Source organism: Aquarana catesbeiana, linkage group LG10 (genome assembly GCF_042186555.1).
Source record: "Aquarana catesbeiana isolate 2022-GZ linkage group LG10, ASM4218655v1, whole genome shotgun sequence".
NCBI classification, from domain to species: domain Eukaryota; kingdom Metazoa; phylum Chordata; class Amphibia; order Anura; family Ranidae; genus Aquarana; species Aquarana catesbeiana.
In genome coordinates this window covers 235,855,127-235,878,130 of record NC_133333.1, presented here as the reverse complement: position 1 = coordinate 235,878,130, position 23,004 = coordinate 235,855,127, and the positions used below count along the sequence as shown (strand labels likewise).

At 41.7% G+C, this 23,004-nt stretch overlaps 2 protein-coding genes across 2 annotated transcripts in view; one reads left to right on the top strand and one right to left on the bottom strand.

The window, feature by feature from the left end:
* Nucleotides 1–23,004, bottom strand: part of LOC141111300 (WD repeat-containing protein WRAP73-like) — a 110,738-nt gene that overhangs the window by 67,651 nt on the left and 20,083 nt on the right. The window lies entirely within an intron of this gene.
* On the top strand, nt 19,024–20,612 carry LOC141110165 (uncharacterized). Its single transcript, XM_073601373.1, has one exon. The coding sequence runs from the start codon at nt 19,374–19,376 to the stop codon at nt 20,589–20,591; it is 1,218 nt and encodes a 405-aa protein (XP_073457474.1). The 5' UTR covers nt 19,024–19,373; the 3' UTR covers nt 20,592–20,612.

The following is a 23,004-nucleotide window of genomic DNA, read 5'->3' as shown; positions in this document are numbered from 1 at the left end:
ATAGCCACACGTCCCCCACTGTAATATAGCCACATGTCCCCCACTGTAATATAGCCACATGTCCCCCACTGTAATACAGCCACATGTCCCCCACTGTAATACAGCCACATGTCCCCCACTGTAATACAGCCACATGTCCCCCACTGTAATACAGCCACATGTCCCCCACTGTAATACAGCCACATGTCCCCCACTGTAATACAGCCACATGTCCCCCACTGTAATACAGCCACATGTCCCCCACTGTAATACAGCCACATGTCCCCCACTGTAATACAGCCACATGTCCCCCACTGTAATACAGCCACATGTCCCCCACTGTAATACAGCCACATGTCCCCCACTGTAATACAGCCACATGTCCCCCACTGTAATACAGCCACATGTCCCCCACTGTAATACAGCCACATGTCCCCCACTGTAATACAGCCACATGTCCCCCACTGTAATACAGCCACATGTCCCCCACTGTAATACAGCCACATGTCCCCCACTGTAATACAGCCACATGTCCTCCACTGTAATACAGCCACATGTCCCCCACTGTAATACAGCCACATGTCCCCCACTGTAATACAGCCACATGTCCCCCACTGTAATACAGCCACATGTCCCCCACTGTAATACAGCCACATGTCCCCCACTGTAATACAGCCACATGTCCCCCACTGTAATACAGCCACATGTCCTCCACTGTAATATAGCCAGTCCATATCCCCCACTGTAATATAGCCAGTCCACATGTGATGTCCCCAATGTAATATCCACACAGACTTCCCACTGTATACATTAGTGCTGTGCCTGTTAGTCATACCTTGGTTTAGAGAAGCCGCCAAACCCACGAGTTGGGGGCGGGGTCAGCACGATGCTCAGCGCCGCCGGGTGTACCAAGATGGCCGCGGCTCCGGAGGTAGGCCGAAGCCGCGGCCTTTCCTAAAACCCGAGGCCGCGGATCGCGGGTGTGCCGATCCGAACAGGTTGGCCCGTTCGGATCACGGATCGGTGACGATCAGTTGCACCCCTAGTGACAGTGTCACTGATCTCTGCTCCCTGTGATCGGGAGCAGAGATCAGTGATGTGTCACACATAGCCACACCCCCCCACAGTTAGTAACACTCCCCAGGACATGCTTAACACCTCCCTAGCCCCCTAGTGGTTAACCCCTTCACTGCCAGTGTCAATTACACAGGAATCAGTGCATTTTTATAGCACTGATTGCTGTACAAATCACAATGGTCCCAAAAATGTGTCAAAAATGTACGATGTGTCCGCCATAATGTTGCAGTCACGATAAAAATCGCTGATCGCCGCCATTACTAGTAAAAAAAAAAAAATTAATAATAAAAATGCCATAAAACTATCCCCTATTTTGTAAACGCTATAATTTTTGCGCAAACCAATCAATAAACGCTTATTGCGATTTTTTTTTACAAAAAATATGTAGAAGAATACATATCGGCCTAAACTGAGGAAAAAAAAAAATTTTTTTTTTAAATATTTTTGGGGAATATTTATTATAGCAAAAAGTAAAAAATAATAAGTTTTTTTCAAAATTGTCGCTTTTTTTTTTGTTTATAGCGCAAAAAATAAAAACCCCAGAGGCGATCAAATACCACCAAAAGAAAGCTCTATTTGTGGGAAAAAAAAGGACATCAAATTTTGTTTGGGAGCAACGTCGCACGACCGCGCAATTGTCAGTTAAATTGACGCAGTGCCGAATCGCAACAAGGGGTCTGGTCAGGAAGGGGGTAAATTCTGTGCGCTGATGAGGCGGCACTAATATTCCGCACTGATGGGCACAGATTGGTGTCACTGCTGGGGCTGCACTGATGATCAGTGCCCTGATTACCTGTACCGTCTCCCCCACGAGGAGATCCCGCTGATCAGTTCTCCTCTCCTTACTCTCTGTCAGTGTGAGGCGAGGAGAGCCGATTACCAGCACTTTCCTGTTTACATGTGATCGGCAGTGATTGGACACAGCCAATCACATGGGTAAAGAGCAGCGTCATTGGCTCTTTACTGAGATCGGGGGTTGCGCCTTGTCATGGCGTGTTCATGGGGCGATCGCCGTGCTGCGTGCTCCCACTGGTGCACTGAAGTGACGGATATGATGTCGTCCCAGAACGAGAGGGGAGCCCACCGTCATTTTACTATATGGCAGGCGAGAGGTGGTTAAGGTGTTTTTTATGAAAAAACAAACAAAAATCACTGAAAAATGGTAAAATAATTGAGAAAAAATACACAGGAAAATAAGGGGAGAAAAAAAAGGGAGACAATAAGGGCTGATTAGGGCAAACTAAAATTTACCTCAAGAGATCAAGGCACCCACATCCCAAATTGAACATTTTAGAGAAGAACTGGAGGGGGGGGGTTAATGGTGCCACAGGTATACACCAAAAATATATTTTTCAATAAAAAAATTATTATTAATATCCAAATGTTAAAACAAGTAAACAATGTTGACTCTCAAGAATAAAGAAAATACATATAAAATTATCACAGCATAATAAGGAACAATAATATCCATATAAGGCTATATGAAGCTGTATAAATGCCTGTTAGGCTCTACGCATTTGCTTCTTCAGGAGCTGTAAGGCATATATTGGCCATAAGTATGATAAATACATTTATTAGAATCTTGTTCAAGTAAGAGAAGCAGATAAAGAGAGCATCAAATCCAGCAATGGGAATCGCAGGGTGAGCACCAGAAAAAGACAAAATCGTTCCCTAATCAATATCTGCAAAAAATGCCCAAACAAAAGTTGTAGCATCCGCCATCCTGACACATATAAATGACATATAAATAATGGGGAAAAAAATGTTCACAGCGCGTTAAGCTTCCAGATCAGGAAGGGACAGACAACTCCAAACAGTGCAGCCCAGAATACATTCAGGCTCACAAGGGGATGAAAAACCCAATCAATCGATAACCCACCAAGGATGTATTGACAGCGTCCCCCCTGCTCTCAACAGGAGTTAGTGAATGGTTAAAAAAAAACATTTTATTTCGTTTTGCACATAAATAGAAAAAAAACGTCCAAAAAAATATAATCTGAAAAAATAGAGAGAAAAACAAGTAAACAAAAAAATAATAGCTATGGGGATAAATGAGATAATAAGGGCTGATTAAGGTTACTTATTAGTTAATGAAGAGTTAAAATGAACACATTTTATTTAATTTTTATTTTAATTCATTTTATTATTTTTAATTTTGCACATTTTTTTTTAATAGAAAAAAAAAAAAAAATACCCCAAAAATATAATCTGGAAAAAACAGAGAGAAAACCAAGTCAACAGAAAAATAAAATCTACGTTTGCAAAAGGCGTTAAAGTGATTGTAAAGGATCTTTTTTATTTTTTTTAAAATAACAAACATATCATACTTATCTCCACTGTGCAGCTCGTTTTGCACAGAGTGGCCCCGATCCACCTGTTCTGGGGCCCCTTGGCGGCTCCACCCCGCATCACATAAACCCCTAGGAGAAGCGCTCTCCCGAGGGGGTCACCTTGCGGGTGCGCTCCCGAGTCCAGCATTTGCGTCCACAGACAGGGCTCTGATGTGGCTGCACTGGGGGGGCATATCAGGGCTCTAAAGTGGCTGCACTGGGGGGGGGAGGGGGGCAGATCAGGGCTCTGACATGTCTGCACTGGGGTGGATGACTGTGAAAGATCACATTGTATGTAAGCACTTACTGATCCCACACAGATCGGCTCTCCTCACACACGCGGTCTCCATATGAGGTAAGGACCTTTTATTCACACTGTGATGGTTCTGATTGGACACAGCTGATCACATGGTAAAGGGTCACTGTGATGGTTCCTTTACCCTGATCTGTGATCCGCTGTGGACAAGGGGGGCGGACACGTGGGAAGACGTCCAGAGACGCCCCCGCAGAACTAGAGAACCCCCCTGAGGATGAATATGTATATACGATGGGTGGAAAGTGGTAGAACATTTTAATTGTTCTAAAAATGTTCCACAATGAGTTGGTTTATCGGTCACTCTTGTTTCAGCTTTATTTACTACTACATGAATTTTATGACACATTATGGATTTTTTATTAAAAAATGAATTAATGATTTATTTTGTTTATTTATAACATTTTGCACATGATATGAGGTTTATAATGAATTATAGAATTGCTGAATATGCAGTTTAAGGCCCCTTTCTCACTTGTATGATCTGAAAGTCACACGACTTGAAGCAATGCCTGTGTAATCCTGAGGTCTACGGACCTCAATTCGGACCCAAGTAGTGCAGGGACTACACTGAAGTCGCACAGATATGAAGGGTACTCATTGGAAATCATGGGGTACGACGTGTCATGTGACCTTAATTGCAGGACAAGTCACACAACTGTGAAAGGGGCCTCAAGTGTTTGTAAACCTTCAGTTTTTATTTTTATAAAAAAATAACAAACATGTTATACTTACCTGCGCTTTGTAGTTGGTTTTGCACAGAACAGCCCCAATCCTCCTCTTCTGGGGTCCCCCGCTGGCGCTCCTGGCTCCTCTTCTTCATCGGGTGCCCCCTATGGAAAGCCGCTTCCCCTGAGGGGAAACCTGTGCGGGCTCGCTCCAGAGTACCGCTGCTGTGTCTATTGACACAGTGGGACTCAGCAACCACCCCCCCCCCCCCCCCCCTGCATCACAGGATTGGATTGACAGCAGTGGGAGCCAATGGCCCCTGAGTTATCAATCTTTCCAATGAGGAGAAAGACAGCGGCTGTTCCTCCTGCACATCGCTGGATCGGCTTGAGCTCAGATAATATATAATAATAAATAAAATAAATAAAAATTCCAAACCAATCAATATACACTTATTGTGATTTTTTTTTACCAAAAATATGTAGAATACATATTGGCCTAAATTGATGAAGAAATTTGATTTTTTTTTTTCATTTTTTATTGGATATGTTTTATAGCAGAAAGTAAAAAAAAAAAAAAAATTTTTTTTCAAAATTTTCACTTTTTTTGATTTTTAGCGCAAAAAAAAAAAAAAAACAACCAAAAACGCAGAGGTGATCAAATACCACCAAAAAGAAAAAACTATTTGTTGGAATAAAAAGGAAACACATTTTATTTGTGTACAGTGTCGCACGACCGCGCAATTGTCCGTTAAAGTAACGCAGTGCTCTATCGCAAAAAAAATGGCCTGGTCACAAAGGGGGTAAATCTTCTGGAGGTGAAGTGGTTAATGCTGATGTATCAACTTTTATTCTTTTTTTTTGCATAAATTCTCCTTTAACCACTTGCCGACCGGCTCCTGTACATAGACGTCGGCAGTTTAAAGATGGATATCTCGGTAACAGCAGCAGCTGCCATCTTTAGAGCCGGAGGTCCTGTTTACGAAAATGGTGGTCTATGTGGCGAATTCGCCCTGAGATCACTGTTATCGGCGGCAGGAGAGGGGCCACCCCCCCTCACGCCGCTCTCCCGCGCCCTCCGTCACTTACCGGAGCCGTCGGCAGCGGCGGAGGAGCGATCGGGACCTGTCCGTGGCTGGGTATGGAGATGAGTGAGGGGAAGATGGCCCCCACCCGTCTCCATACCATAGGAGGGCGGAAGCGACGTCATAACGTCACTTCCACCCATACGTCTTAAAGGCACATTTTTCTGTTGTCATTTTTTCAAATGACAACATTTTTTAAATTGCATTTTAGTGTAAATATGAGATGTGAGGTCTTTTTGACCCCAGATCTCATATTTAGGAGGACCTGTCATGCTTTTTTTATAGTACAAGGGATGTTCACATTCCTTGTAATAGGAATAAAAGTAACCCAATTTTTTTTTTTTTTAAAGTGAAAAAATAAATAAAATCAAGTATAATAAATATGAAAAAAAAAATTTTTTAAACCATCCCGCTGACCTTGCATGCAGAAGCGAACGCATACGTGAGTAGCGCCCGCATATGAAAACGCTGTTCAAACCACACGTGAGGTATCACTGCGATCGGTAGAGTGAGATAAATAATTCTAGCCCTAGACCTCCTCTGTAACGCAAAACATGCAACCTGTAGAATTTTTTAAACGTCGCCTATAGAGATTAAGGGTAAAAGTTTGTCGCCATTCCACGAGCAGGCGCAATTTGGAAGCGCGACATGTTGGGTGTCAATTTACTCAGCGTAACATTATCTTTCACAATATTAAAAAAAAAAATTGGGCTAACTTTACTGTTGTCTTATTTTTTTTTTTAAAAAGTGAAATTTTTTTTTTTTTTAAAAGTGCGCTTGTAAGACCGCTGCGCAAATACAGTGTGACAGAAAGTACTGCAATTACCGCCATTTTATTCTCTAGGGTGTTAGAAAAAGAAAATGTATAATGTTTGGGGGTTCTAAGTAATTTTCTAGCAAAAAAAACTTGTTTTTAACTTGTAAACACTGAGTCTGAAAAAGAGGCTCGGTCTTTAAGTGGTTAAGGGGGTGTGTCCTACACCTACATAAGTTTCTCTCGGCAGTGGACTGTCCGGGTTCCCCAGTCTTGTCCTCATCGGTCATACAGCCTGAGTCGCCCGCCATCCCGGACACAGAACGTTTCTTCTCTCCTGAGGTAATTGTGGAGTCTGTGGAACGCACAACACCGAACTCTGCGCACTCTGATGACGTACACGGAGTGCGCCTCCTCCACCTGTAACACCCTCTTACATTAACCAGACGAGGAATGTGTCCCCAAAATAGGCGCCTCTCCCGCCATCTTCCCGAAGACCCACAGCTAAAGTAAAGAGTCTATGTCCCAGAGAAAATGGCGGCCAGACTGCACCCCGGTGGTTATTGTGCACTCTCGCTCTAGTGTTTTCTGTGCTAAGGTGCAATGTGACGAAACACAATCACATGGAGCTGGAGGAGTCATTGTTTTGACAGAACACTGAGCTGTGGTACCAGATTGGCTATCCTATAAATAGCTCCACCCCCCACCCCCCCCCCCGCATCTGACAGATGAGTGATTTCCTCTTCACTATCTGTCATGCTCAGAAACGTGTAGGCCTCTTCACTAGTGTACCTTCGATTTGCCATTTTGGGCTCTAAATTTAGTGGTACACTAGTGAGACTCACCGGAAAAAAAAGCTCCTGACTGTTAGCGACTGATTCAACGCTACCAAAAAAACTGTTAGCGTTCGCAGGGATCAGGCCTGACTCTGCGAACCCTGCAGTTATGCGTTTTGTGTTTTGTAAGTGACAGTGATTGATCGATACTGCACTTGGGTGGGCTGGGCGGAGGGGCTAAACGCAGGTGCTAGCAGGTATCTGGGCTGATCCCGCTAACACTGCGTTTTTGGGAACCCTAAACTGCTGGGGACGCTAGTATAGATCTGATCAGATCAAATATCGATCCGTTTACACACTATACTACTAAGGGAGGCATATGGTGCGTGTGTGGGTGTTGCGGTACTGGCACTGATCTGACGCTGCCTGGGGCGACGCAGACCCTATCTGATGCTAAAACCTAACTTTGAACACCGCCGGGTGATCAGGGGGTTAAACCTTTATTGTGTAAAATATGGCGGGTGCCCTGACGCTATAAAAAATAAACTAGCTAAACTGCATCACCTGTGACACTTATACTGTAAACACAGTTGGCACTGGGTAATCAAGGGGTTAAACCTTTATGGGGGGGGTCCCTAGACTTATCTGGGCCTAAGACTAATTACCCTAACACTGATTTTTGTCTCTAATGACACTAGTACAGCGATCAAAAAAAATCTGATTGCTGTACTGGGTGACACAGTGACAGGTGGTGAAGGGGTTAATTGGGGGGGTGAATTGTGTGCCTACGTGACCTGGTGTCAGTGTAGTGTTGTGCAACTCACGGTTTGATGCTCTCTCCTCTCGGTCTGGAACGAAAAGTGTAAGTAAATTGTTCCCCACCCTACAATGTGTTTGTGAATTTAGTGATGAAATTAGAAAGACTGCTGCTGATTTGTGTTCCTTTAAGATGTGTGGGTATATATAACCAACATGTGTCAACAAAAAATACTCAATTTTATATACAACTTTTATTATAATTCTATAACATAATCACAGAATATTAAAATCATATCATGCATTTTATAGGACTTTCCAAAAACAATGATGATATAAATAACAATGAATTCAATTTTTTTAAAGTTCAATCAGTGCTTTGTGCAAAACAATCCTTGGTGAACAATAAGTTCTTATGAGTGTAGTTGGTAACAATCTTCAAATATCGGTGTTATCAATAAGGTGCCAAGCCGTGCTCCCCTCCTATGTGCCCTCACTCACAAGCTCATAATCGGTTCATCACCTGTATTGAAAAAGGGTCTGTTGTTCTCCCAGCAATAGTTGTATTACTTCTCTCCTAGTAATCCAGCAGTTAGGTAAATCTCCTCATATGTATTGTATATAGGGAAATATTTCGCTCCGCCCAGGAAGCGTCATCAGAAATGCATTAAGCGGGTGTACACTTCCGGTTACGTCACGTCCGCTCTTGGGAACGCAGAGTCAAGCTTCCAGAGCGGTGATTTTACATGCCCACGTGCAAGAGGAAAATATTGCAAGTGTGCATTTTGTCTTTATGCCTTTTTAACCTCTTCTCGCCCGTCGTATGCAGAATGACGGCTGGAAAGTGGTTCAGTTATCCTGACTGGGCGTCGTATAAGCCGCTAACTCGTGCCCGCGGCGGTCGGTGGTGTGTCAGCCTGACACACCACATCTCCGATCTTGGTAAAGAGTCTATGACATAGGCTCTCTACCACGTGATCAGCTGTGTCCAATCACAGCTGATCACAGTGTAAATAGGAAGAGCCGTTTATCAGCTTTTCCTCCTTTCACCCTGACAGGAGCGAGTAGAGGAGAGCTGAGAGATGCTCTCCTGACAGGGGGGTTCTGCACTGATAATCAGTGCAGACCCATCGAGGATGCCCACCCAGGACCACCAGGGATGCCAATCAATGCCCAATAGGGATGGCACTGTGTGCCCATCAGTGATGCCTGCCAGTGCCTCCTGATCAATGTCACCTATCAGTGCCACCCATCAGTGCCCAGTGCCGTCTATGAGTGCCCATCAGTGCTGCATATCAGTGCCGCCTATCAGTGCTGCATATCAGTGCTGTAAATCAGTGCCCATCAGTGCTGTAAATCAGTGCTGCCTATAACTGCCTCATCAACAGTACCACCTCATCAGTGCAGCTTAATCAGTGCCCATCAGTGAAGGAGAAAACGTACTTATTTACAAAGTTTTGTAACAGAAACAAAGAAAACTTTTTTTTTTTTTTTTTATTTGTTTTTTTTCAAAATTTTCGGCCTTTTTTATTTGTAGTGCAAAAAAAAAAAAAAAAAAAAAACCCCCCGTGGTGATCAAACACCACCAAAAGAAAGCTCTATTTGTGGGGGGAAAATTATAATTCGTTTGGGTACAGTGTTGCATCACCGTGCAATTATCATTTAACTAGTTAAGGACCGGCCTTTTAATATTCAAAGTGCGACAGTGCTGAAAGCTGAAAATTGTCTTGGGCAGGTAGGGTGCGGTAAGTGCCTGGTATTGAAGTGGTTAAAGGAAAAGTCCACTTCCAAGTGGCTTTGAAAAGTGGAAGTAGATGTAAACCTTATGGCTAAATTTTCATATAAGCATAAAGCTGATGTTACGCCTCTTCATGATACTGATCACAGCAGGGACATTTTATGGGAATTACAGCGTGCTTTTTTTTTTATGGATGTACTGGTTATTCTATGTGGCGTGCTTTGTATGTGACTCATATAGTGGAATAAATAAATACTACACTATACTGTATTTGTCAGCTCCAGTGAGATTTTTTTTCCTGCAGCTTGGATTGGATCTGAGGATGGGAGAGGAGAGAGGAGAGTACTGTGGGTGGATGAATGTGTTACCTGGGAGGATGAATGTGTTACCTGGGAGGATGAATGTGTTACCTGGTTGGATGAATGTGTTACCCGGGTGGATGAATGTGTTACCCGGGTGGATGAATGTGTTACCCGGGTGGATGAATGTGTTACCTGGGTGGATGAATGTGTTACCTGGGTGGATGAATGTGTTACCCGGGTGGATGAATGTGTTACCTGGGTGGATGAATGTGTTACCTGGGTGGATGAATGTGTTACCCGGGTGGATGAATGTGTTACCCGGGTGGATGAATGTGTTACCTGGGTGGATGAATGTGTTACCCGGGTGGATGAATGTGTTACCTGGGTGGATTCTAAGCTTCCTACACATTATGTAGCACATTCTCCAGTCAGTGTTCACGTCATAAGGTGGGGGTTAGTGTTTGGCAGCAGCCGGTCTATTTGGTGGATGAATTACAACACACGTTTTTGTGGATAATATAGGAATTCTTTACACTTTATGGGCACTAAGGCACTTTGACTGGGATGCCATATGCACTTTACAGGGGGGGGGGAATTATTATTTGATCCCCTGCAGATTTTGTAGGTTTGCCCACTTACAAAGAAATTAAAGGTCTATAATTTTTATCATAGGTGTATATTAAATGATAGAGATAAAATATCAACCAAAAATCCAGAAAAATATGATACAAATGTTATAAATTGAGTTGCAGTTCAGTGAGTAAAATAAGTATTTGATCCCCAAGCAAAACATGACTTAGTATTGGTGGAGAAATCCTTGTTGGCAATCACAGAGGTGAGATGTTTCTTGTAGTTGGTGGCCAGGTTTACACACATCTCAGGAGGGATTTTGGTCCACTTTTCTTTACAGATCTTCTCTAAATCCTTAAGGCTTCTTGGCTGTCTCTTGGCAACTCAAATTTTCAGCTCCCTCCATAAATTTTCTATAGGATTATTATCTGGAGACTAGCTAGGCCACTCCATGACCTTAATGTGCTTCTTCTTGAGCAGCTCCTTTGTTGCCTTGGCAGTATGTTTTGGGTCATTGTCATGCTGGAAGACCCATCCATGACCCATCTTCAGTGTTCTGCCTGAGGGAAGAAGGTTCTCATCCATGATTTTACAATACATGGCCCCGTCCATTGGCCCCTCAATGCGGCAAAGTCAGCCTGTACCTTTATCAGAGAAACAGCCCCAAAGCATAATGTTTCCACCTCCATGTTTGACTGTAGGGATGGTGTTCTTGGGGTCATAGTCAGCATTTTTCTTCCTCCAAACACAGCGAGTTGAGTTAATGCCAAAGAGCTAAATTTTGGTCTTATCTGACCACAGCAATTTCTCCCAATCCTCCTCTAAATCATTTGGGGATGGTAAAACTGTGGCTCAATAGCCTGGTTTTATCACTTCATGGCCACTCATGTGGATGAACCCTTATAATGTAAATAAGTGTCAGGTTTACATTACTCTTTACAGGAACCCTTAAAGCACAGAGGCTAAAAATACTCCCCAATACCCATCTCTGGGCAAAGCTTTACCCCCCCCCCCCCCACACACATTAAGCTTTTTTTTTTTTAACGGAGATTGGTCCAGCTTTGATCTAATCTTTCAAAGATCACATACAGAGGACTGCTGGGGATACAGAAATTCACTGTAGTAGTCTGAGCTACATATACTCAGCACTGGTCACCAGTGCACCCGTTTTAGTAAATCTCCCCCAGGTTGTCGCTTGCTCGGCTTTGCTGCCATTCAAAGAATAGCTTGTATTTTTTTTTTTTTGCGTTGTAAGAAAAAAAAAAAGACAATTTTGAAAAAAAATAAATAAACAACAATATATTTTGCTTTCTGTCAAAAAACACATCCAATAAAAATCCAATCCAATATGTATTCTGCTAAATATTTTTGGTAAAAAAAAAAATCTCAACAAGCGAATAATGATTGGTTATAATTATAGCGTCTACAAACTATGGGATATTTTTATTCATTTTACTAGTAATGGCAGATATCAGCGACTTATACTGGGACTGCAATATTGTGGCAAACAAATCGGACACAAACTGACATTTTTTATACTTTTTTGGGGACCAGTGATATGAATATATATATATATATTTTTTTTTTTTTACAGATCCAGGATGCACATATATTTTTAATTATTCATTCATGTCAGAGGTTCCAATTTCTTTTAATTTACCTCCTTTCCCATTTTTTCTCGTTTTACAAATTTTTCCATTATTATTCCACTTTTCAGGAATAGGAAGCACTATTTCTTCAACACATTAAATCCGTTACTTCCGGGATGCACATATATTTACTTATAACATATTTTAAATGATTTATTCACATCAAAGATTCCAATTTCTTTTAATTTCCCCCCCTCCCTATTTTTTGATGTGAATAAATAATGAAACATACTGTATATTAAAAATATAAGTGCAGCCTGGATCTTGCAGCACATATATTTTCAATTATTTATTCACATCAAAGGTTTCAATTTCTTTTAATTTTCCCCTTCCTCATTTTTTACATATTTTTCCACTATTATTTTACTTTTCTGCATCTGTGACCTGGCAATGTTTACACTCCTGGTTTTTCCCTAGAGCACTTTTCACAATTTGGCACTGCGTCGCTTTAACTGCTAATTGCGCGGTCATGCAATGCTGTACCCAAACAAAATTTGCGTCCTTTTCTTCCCACAAATAGAGCTTTCTTTTGATGGTATTTGGTCACCTCTGGGGTTTTTATTTTTTGCGCTATAAACGGAAAAAGACCGAAAATTTTGAAAAAAAATGATATTTTCTACTTTTTCTTATAAAAAAAGTCCAAAAAACTCAATTTTAGTCATACATTTAGGCCAAAATGTATTCGGCCACGTCTTTGGTAAAAAAAAAAAAAGTCAATAAGCGTATATTTATTGGTTTGCGCAAAAGTTATAGCGTCTACAAACTAGGGTACATTTTCTGGAATTTACACAGCTTTTAGTTTATGACTGCCTATGTCATTTCTTGAGGTGCTAAAATGGCAGGGCAGTACAACCCCCCCCCCCCCCCCCCCCCAAATGACCCCATTTTGAAAAGTAGACACCCCAAGGAAATTGCTGAGAGGCATGTTGAGCCCATTGAATATTAATTTTTTTTATCCTAAGTGATTGAATAATGACAAAAAAAAAAATTTACAAAAAGTTGTCACTAAATGATATATTGCTCACACAGACCATGGGCATATGTGGAATTGCACCCCAAAATACATTCTGCTGCTTCTACTGAGTACGGGGATACCACATGTGTGGGACTTTTTTGGGAGCCTAGCCGCGTACAGGGCCACGAAAACCAATCACCGCCTTCAGGATTTCTAAGGGCGTCAATTTTTGATTTCACTCCTCACTACCTATCACAGTTTTGAATGTTTACACGTTTTATTTTTTAGATCGGTACACCCTATGTTTGGGTCCTGATCTAGCTTTTGTACTTTTCTGTTTATAATGTGAAAACAATAAAAACATATTGAACCTAAAAATGAATGCAATCACCACGTTGCCTATGGTTGGATAGTAAAAAAAATGGAGTTATGTATCATTTTCTTTTGCATTAAAATTTTAAAAAGTAAAAAAAAAAAGTGTATTTAAAAAAAATATTTTCTCAAAAACTGTGTTTGAAAAACCGCTGTACAAATACCGTGTGGCATAAAAAAATTGTAAAACCCAACAATTTATACCCTAGTCTAGGGCCTCTGCTTTTTAAAAAAAATAAAAAATGTATATTATATATATATATATATATATATATATATATATATATATACAGTATCTATCTATAATTAATACGGGTTCTAATTTTCTAGCAAAAAAAACAAAAATGATTTTCACATGTAAACAAAAAGTGCCAGAAAATGCCTGGTCTTCAACTGGCTAAAAATCAACGGGGCAAAAATTTCTATAGTAAAGTGCATAAAATTTCACAACGTGCATATGTCCTATAAAGTGCAATAATCAAAAACACATGACTTAAAATAAAGTGGCATAAACAAACATAAAATAAAGTGAGCAAACAAATTTTTCTTAATTAAATCGTGACTGTATAACTCAGGGAATAACACCAGAACACTTTTTTCTTTGCACTAAGTTGGACATTCATTGGACTGTCCTTTTTTTTTTTTTTTTTGTCTTTTTTTTTAATTATTTCTCATTTACCATACAGTTGTAAATTAATTTGGGTACATGAGTTATATGGTCACGATTGAATTAACTAAAATTAATTTGCTCATGTCACTATATTTTAGGTCATATATGTTTTTCTTTATTGCATGTTGCACTTTTTGGGAATAATGCACTTTGTGAAAATGTTATGCACTTTACTATAGAAATGTTTGCACCATTGATTATTAAGGCTTTTGTGTATGCCTGTTTTGGTATTTATGATTATAAGGGATATATTTTTTATCCCAATGCACATTGGTTGAGATAGCGCACAAGATTATTTCTATGAAATACGAACAAAGCATATCCCTCTATAGTGTGTTCATGTCTCAATTAAGAGCACTAAGTGTAATTTCTGTCTGCTGCTTCCTTCTTCTGCTGACAGAATGAATCACTTCTGACAAGTTTCCCTGACACCAAGAGAAAAATGGTGACAAATTTTCCAACTCTCACACGAAGACAAAGACCCAGTCCATAGGCTTGTTTTTGTTGTTTTATTGGGGAAAACAACTTGAATGGGTAATAGGGATTATGGGATGCCCAACTTACTCAATTAGAACACCACAAGGACAACTTCCTTCTCTCTGTACTCTGAAAAATGGCAAACCCTGGGCTGTATTCCATACAGAACAATGACAGTCTATTTTAATTTGGCAAAGTAGAATTCCTCTTATAGGAGCTCTGTGTTCCCTTAGTGGAATTATAGCAAAGTCCCAAACTTGTAGGAGCTCTATGCCCCCTCTCTCTTGAAAATACTATTCCATCTGGCCACTTGGTAAAGTATCCCAAAACAAAGGATTGGGTTTAGCTTGTCAGAACAGTCCCAAAAAAACCTGCTGGATATTAAATCTGGCAGCTTAAACCTTTTTTGGCCCTGGGGGTGTAGAGGTACCCACATTGTCCCTGAAATCCTGCTTCTTTTGAGAAGACTGCTGTTTAGGCCTCCTGCTTGCCAGGTCCTCCCATGCTACCCAGGGTGTCTCCTAGAAGAAACTGTAGGGTAGTAGAGATCCCTCTATCATTCTTCCTTCTTTTCTCCAGTTCCCAGCCTGGAAAAAGTTATTACAATTTTTGGAAGATTGGGTGTAGGGAAGAAGAAACAGAGAGGTGGAGAAAAGGGCATGCAGGTGATCCAAAAGTAGATGGAGTGTTCCAAATGTGTACTAAAGGGCTGCATGTGAACCTTGAGCTACAGGTTTGGCACCAGAAAATTACATTCATTGCATTCTACAAAAAAATGTGCCTACTAAGAGCTAAGAATGTGAAATTGGTAGAAAAATGTGTACTTTTAATTAGTAAAGTCCTGCTTCTGAGAATATGACAATGTATTTTTAGTTGAAGGTTAATGGAGTGATAGGCCTCAATGACAGGTCCTCTTTAATCACGGACTGTCTGTACTGACAGGTGCCCATTACTGGTAGATCCAAAGATCAATAGGCCTTCAGATGTCATGACAGGTCCATTGCTCAGAGATTGGGTGTAGGGAAGAAGGAACTGAGAAGTAAAGAGAAGTGGCAGGCAAGGGTCCAAAAGGAAGGTGGAGCATTCCAGCCATGTACCAAGGGGTTGCATGTGGACCTTGAGCCGCAGGTTGGGCACCAGAGAATTGTTATTGCATTATGTGCCCACTAAGAGCTAAAAAAAAAGTGAAATTGGTATAAAATTAAAATTACACATTAAGTTTTTTTTTTTTTTAATAATGAACACACAGCATGTCACAGTTTGTTGTGTATGGGGCTGCGTAGCTGCAGACCGGTCAGGGTGCCCATGCTGACCTGTGTCCACACCCAAAAGCACCTACAATGGGCACGTGAGCATCAGAACTGGACCACAGAGCAATGGAAGAAGGTGGCCTTGTCTGATGGATCACATTTAGTTTACATGATGTGGATGGTTGGGTGTGTGTGCATCTGGGGAAGAAATGGCAACAGGATGCAGTATGGAAAAAATACATGCTAGCGGAGGGAGTGAACTGCTACTGATGGCTTTGCACCAGATACCACAGCATACCTACATAGGTCTAGTTGAGTCCACGTCTCGATGGGTCAGGGCTGTTTTGGTGGCAAAAAGTGGACCTACTCAATAGTAGGTGGGTGGTCATAATGTTATGGTTGATCGGTGTGTGTATAAGGCTCAACTCACAGAGCTAACATAAAAAAAAATCAAAAAAAAGCATCCTTCTACTCCAAAAAGTGACAGTTACTTTTTAGATGAGTCCAATGACACTTGGAAATTACAGTTAACAGGATTGACGGTTGGGCTGGTGTTGAAGAGTAAGTTCACCTTTACAGAAAAATTATTATTTCTGTGTAAAGATTTTATAAAGATCCTGTGTAAGTTCACCTTACAGAATTTTTTCTGTAAAGGTGAACTTACCCCTTAAAAGATTCACCTTTACAGAGTCACCGATTTAAAACATTGTAAAAAAAAAAAAAAAAGTGTTTTTTTAAAAGTTACCTGCAGTTTATTTCTCAATTTACAAATCATTACACAAAATTAAGGATCTTTTTTTTCAGGCATGTGCTTGTTATTTTTAAATCTCATTGGATAGGTTCTTATTACTGCCAGTGTCCCCAATGGGGCGATTCACATTCACTTCCTGTTTAAACAATGGGCATCAGAAAGAATTGAAAGGGGAAATGTCAACAGGGTGCATTTACAGCCTCAGTGAGATTTATAAACGGTCACCAGTCTATACAAATCTTAAAAAAAAAAAAAAAAAAATTAATAATGTATTTGGCTGGAGTCAGGTTTTACATTTAGATTTCAGGTCCAATGTAAGCAAACTTGTCAACTGGCAGATTCCTCAGACAATAATGACATTTGTATTACATTTATATTTCCATCATGTATCCCCATCACACTGCTGCACAGGTGTCACATCATGTCTTGGACAGTTGTTAACTCCTTTGACCATATAAGGTCATTGATTATGACATCATAGTGTAGGGCAGTGTATAGGAGAGGTCAGTGGCAGACACACCATATAAGGTCATTGATTATGACATCATAATGTAAGGCAGTGTATAAGAGAGGTCAGTGGCAGACACAGCCAGTTGTTGCTGAGAGTGTGAAGAGGTAGGTCATCCTTTGCTATGCTCTGTGTAGATTATAGAATATGTTTGTGTTTTCATAAAGAAGGGGCGTAGCAGCCAGTAATAGAATTTGCATTATTTTTAGGGCCTCAGTGAGATTTTTAATTGTCACCAGTTTATATTAAAAAAAAGTATATTATATATATATATATATATACACATATATATATACACATATACACACAATAAATATATATATATATATATATATATATATATATATATATATATATATATATATATATATATAGCAGGTTCCTCAGACAATAATGACTTTTGTATTACATGGTCATGCTTTGCTATGCTCTGTGTAGAATATGTGTTTCCATGGAGACGGGGCAAGGTAGCCAGTAATAGAATTTGAGCTGTTTTTAGATCCCAACTGACTTTTCAATTTAAAACTAAAAAAAAAAAAAAAAAGTCTGGAGTCAGGCTTTACATTTAGATTTCAGTTCCAATGTAAGTAAACTTGTCACCTGGCAGGTTCCTTGGACAATAATGACTTGTATTCATTTTTAGATGAATCCAAAGATATTTGTAAATGACAGTTATCAGGACCAAAGGTTGGGCTGGTGTTAAATAGACCTTGTCACAGATTTAAAAATAGTTAGATTGACTGATGATTACTTCTAATTAATGAATGTACCCAAATAGATTCTAAATCAATTTTTTTACACCAATAATTTGCTGATATTTAATGACCACTGGGGTTCTCATTTTTTTTACTACCGGTATATAAAAAGAGGAAAAAGAGTGAAAGTTTGGGTTTTCTTTAAAAAAAAAAAAAAAAAAACCTGTAATCATTGATGGTCACTGGAGCTTAACCCCAACCCCCCCACCCCCCCCCCCACCCCCGTTAAAAAATATGTTAAAATCATAAGACATTATTGCCTTGGCCTGTGGATCGGCTCCTGGTCAGTCGTTGTCTAATGATTGCTGTTAGTCGTAGTTCTGGCCAATGATTGTGTGATATCTAGTTATAGGAAATGATCACTAAATCTTGTCTTTTTTTTTCTTTACAGTTTGTTATTATACTTTGAGCATCAAGAGGAATTTACAGTTCGTTGTTATACTTTGAGTATCAAGAGGAATTTACAGTTCGTTGTTATACTTTATCAAGAGGAAATCACTGAGCAAAGATGTCCAGCAGAGTAAGTATCTATATTTCATTTCACTATTCTGACACTTGTAAATACACATACACAAAGGAGGGGCACATGACATCATTGACAGGATATGGACACATGGCCACATTCATTTTCACTTACCCTTTATTCCCACCTACATATCCTGTGAAGAACACATTTCCTGTCCCTGGGTGGCCATGCTCACTCCTTCACTGTATCTATGGAAGGGTTTATCACCACCACCCAGGCTGGACTACAAACCTGTTCATCTCGATTACATATAGGGAATGGGGAGATTAGTAGTGTACAGAAGGAGAACATCAGTAATACTGTCTATTCACAGCAGTTTTGGTAAGATCACTGGGCATTTTCTGTAATTGCTGAAAATGGTCTTAGCCTGAAAAACTGCAATATATTACATTTTATTCTTGGTTTAAATATTCTTTAAAAGTGTATGTAAAGGATAGAGATAGAGTGGATAGAGTGGTGAGAGGTTAGACACTGGGGGGAGGAGGGGGTTATTATAACTGGCGCACTCAGAATCTGGAAGCGGATTGTTTTTTTTAAGCAGAGGCACACCAGATTTTGCACGCTCCAGCTTTAGTAAACTACCCCTCACTGTGTAGTTTTTATTGCTGCCTTTGTTGCCACTGATGAGTGGTAATCCAAAAAGTATGAGCAATTGGTGAGGGAAAAGCCTCCAATGGGGACACCCGAATGGTAGGAATTCCATTCACTTTAGAGAGATTTACTTGAATTTCCTGTTGCGTCTCTAGTACAGGAAGTGATGGGAAATCTCCTGGACACAGAATAAAAAGAACTTTATATGGGTAGTAACGATTCCCAATACTATCTAAAACTATAACAGAAGGTTTTGAATCTACATACACTTTAAGAAAACTGTGTGCAGGGAGGGGCGATGACAAACATGGAGATCTAGAATATGGGTCACACTTTATGTAATGCAGATCAAATTTTACAGTAACTTCTAAATCATGTCACTAACTGTACAAAACTAAATCCAAATTAATGCCAATGAAAGTCAAATTTTATATCAGAACTTCCACTGACTTTCTTCTTTTCATTTATAGGTTAGAGTTAATGTGAAAGGGCAGAGGAGCCCACAGACGACAGATGAAAGAATGAGGAAGGTGCAAGCGAGGCAACAGAAGGCAAGGCTGGAATTAATTGATAGATGTAGAGGCACTACAGAAAAAGTATGGGAGGATAAAAGAAGGGGAGAGGAGAAGAGGATAGAGGGGGATAAGAAAATACAGGATGATAGATGTAGAACAGCAGAGAGGGATAGGAAAGTAGGGCAGGTTAAGGTAAAACGGGACCAAGAAATGAGGGAAAAGATTCTATCCCGCAATGCCAGAATATTGCAGAAGAGAATGAAAGAGGAGAAACAGCAGGAGGAGGAGGACAAGAAGATAGTGAAGGAAGCACAGAGAAGGGATGAGGGGCGGAGGGAAAAAGAGAAGAGAGAGCAAGAAAAATCACAAAAAATGAGGGAAAACATTCTATCCCGCCATGCGAGAATACGGCAGGACAGAATAAAAGAGGAGAAACAGCAGGAGGAGGAGGACAAGAAGATAGCGAAGGAAGCACAGAGAAGGGATGAGGGGTGGAGGGAAAAAGAGAAGAGAGAGCGAGAAAAGTCACAAAAAATGAGGGAAAACATTCTATCCCGCAATGTGAGAATACGGCAGGACAGAATGAAAGAGGAGAAACAGCAGGAGGAGGAGGACAAGAAGATAGCGAAGGAAGCACAGAGAAGGGATGAGGGGCGGAGGGAAAAAGAGAAGAGAGAGCGAGAAAAATCACAAAAAATGAGGGAAAACATTCTATCCCGCAATGTGAGAATACGGCAGGACAGAATGAAAGAGGAGAAACAGCAGGAGGAGAAATATATGAAGACAGTGGAGGACACACAGAGAAGGGATGAGGGGCGGAGGGAAATAGAGAAGGGAGAGCGAGAGGAACAAAAATTGATGGAAATCATTCCATCCCGAAAGTGGCAGAGAAGTGTGGAGGGGCAGAGGGCACAGCAGGTAATGGAAAGGAGGAAAGTGAGGGAAGAGCAGAAAAGGGACGAGGAGCGGAGGGAAAAAGAGAGGAAAGAGCGAGAAGAGGAACAAAAAAGACTGGAAAACACGAAAGTCTACAATACAAGAATGCAGCAGAGGAAAGAGGAAAAGGAGAAGCAGCAGCAGAAGGTAGACATGAAGAGAGGGGAGGAAACATGGATAAGAGAGGAGAATCGGAAGGAAGAAGAGCGGAAAAAAATAGAAAACACTCGAGCCAGAAAAGAAGCTGAAGTGTTGAGAAAATACTGCTTACGACATCGCCCATACTAGACAGGAGGCAGAGAGAGTGGATAATAGGGGGAAGGGTAGTGAGAGAGGAGGGGGAACAGGAGAGGGGGAAGGGAGGTGAGAGAGGAGGGGGAACAGGGGAGGGGGAAGGGAGGTGAGAGAGGAGGGGATAGGAGAGGGGGAAGGGTAGTGAGAGAGGAGGGGGAACGGGAGAGGGGGAAGGGAGGTGAGAGAGGAGGGGGAACAGGGGAGGGGGAAGGGTAGTGAGAGAGGAGAGGGAACAGGAGAGGGGAAGGGAGGTGAGAGAGGAGGGGGAACAGGGGAGGGGGAAGGGAGGTGAGAGAGGAGGGGGAACAGGGGAGGGGGAAGGGAGGTGAGAGAGGAGGGGGAACAGGAGAGGGGGAAGGGAGGTGAGAGAGGAGGGGGAACAGGGGAGGGGGAAGGGAGGTGAGAGAGGAGGGGGAACAGGGGAGGGGGAATGGTAGTGAGAGAGGAGGGGGATTGGAGAGGGGGAAGGGTAGTGAGAGTGGAGGGGAGAGGAGAGGGGGGAGTGGAGGGGATAGGAGAGGGGGGAGTGGGTGGGATAGGGAACAGGCTAGTGAGAGAGGATAGGAGAGGGGTAAGGGTAGCGAGAAAGGGGGAAGGATACGCATTTAGGTGTGTGTTGAACCAGTTATAGAAGGAGGTTGTAGGCTGGCTCCTTTCTTTTGGTGTGTGTTGGACCAGCTATAGGGGAGTTTAGTGGCTGGTTCCTTTTTATTATTATTTACATGTGTTGATGAAGCAGCTATAGGGGGAGGTTGGTACTTTTTTTTCAGGCCACTTTCACACTGGGGAGGTGGATCTGTTAGCGATAAAACGCCGCTAGTTTTAGCAGCGCTTTGCCGCTGGCGAGGCACTTTTAACCCCCCAGAAAGGGTTAAAAGAGCTTGCTTAGAGCTGCTATCAAATCGCTTTTAAAGCGGTGCCCATTCATTTCAATGGGCAGGGGCGGCGGAGGAGCATTGTATACACCGCTCCCGCACCAGCCCAAAGATGCTGCCTTGCAGGAAATTTTTTCCTGTCCTGCAAGTGCACCGCCCGAGTGTGAAAGCACTCAGGATTTCACACTGGGGCTGCAAAAGAGACATTTTACCGTTGTCCAAAGTCCTCTTTTCTGATGAGAGCAAATTTTGCATCTTATTTGGAAACCAAGGACCCAGGAGTATGGAGGAAGAATGGAGAGGCACACACTGCAAGATGCTTGCATCAGCCCACCATTTTCATTTTTGGAGCTTCGGAATCACCAACTATCAATGTAGTTGGTCAAACAAGACAATTGGCTGTTCCTAGAAGACTCAACAAAAAGTCTGAGGAACCCTCTCAGGGACCAAGTACAGCTGTATCAACACAGGTCCCTACACTGGTGTCGGCTGCAACTCCAGTAATTGGAGGGACTTCTCATCAGCCCTCTATTTCCCTTTCTGCAGCTTCTGTAGAAGCTTTAAGGTTAAGCTTTAAGGTTAATCAAATATATCACATTCTAAAGGAAAAAGAACAAGGGGAGGGGGAGTACGGAAGAGGGAGAGAGGGAGGAAAAGAGGGGGGGGTGGGGGTTGTTGGTTCCCCCCAACCCTCATCCCCCTTCTTTCCTCCAACCTCCCTTCCACCCTCTCCTTTCCTCCCTCTCTCCCTCTTCCATACTCCCCCTCCCCCTTGTTCTACCCTTCCCTTTAGAATGTGATATTTTTGATTAACCTTAAAGCTTAATGTCTGTATTTGGACAAACAAAACAATTGGCTGTTCCTAGAAGAACACTCAACAAAACGTCTGAGGAACCCTCCCAGGGACCAGGTACAGCTCCACCAACACAGGTTTCTACACTGGTGGAGGCGGCTGCCACTGCAGTAATTGGAGGGTCCTCCCATCAGCCCTCTATTTCCCTTTCTGCAGCTTCTGCAGAAGCTTTAAGGTTAAGCTTTAAGGTTAATGAAAAATATCACATTCTAAAGGGAAAGGCAGAACAAGGTGGAGTATTGAAGAGGGAGAGATGGAGGAAAAGAAAGGGAGGGGGGAGGTTGGGGGAAATAAAGGGGTGTGAGGGTTCCCCCCAACCCTCACAACCCTTCTTTCCTCCAAACTCCCTTCACCCTTCTCCTTTCCTCCCTCTCTCCCTCTTCCATACTCCCCCTACCCCTTGTACTACCTTTCCCTTTAGAATGTGATATTTTTGATTAACCTTAAAGCTTTATGTCTACATTTGGCAACTTTTGGATATGAGGCAGCTATTGGAAGACTCAGTTCGGTTCCCCACGGGCCTAGAAGGCTGTTTACCACCAACATCTCAGGCACTTTTTTACAGGCGATTATGTTTGATTGATGTATTGTCGATCTACATTAAGTAATTGATTATGTTGTGAAGTTTGGAGGCTAGTAGGCTTTTGAGGTGTGTGTTGGACTGGCTATAAGAGGAGGT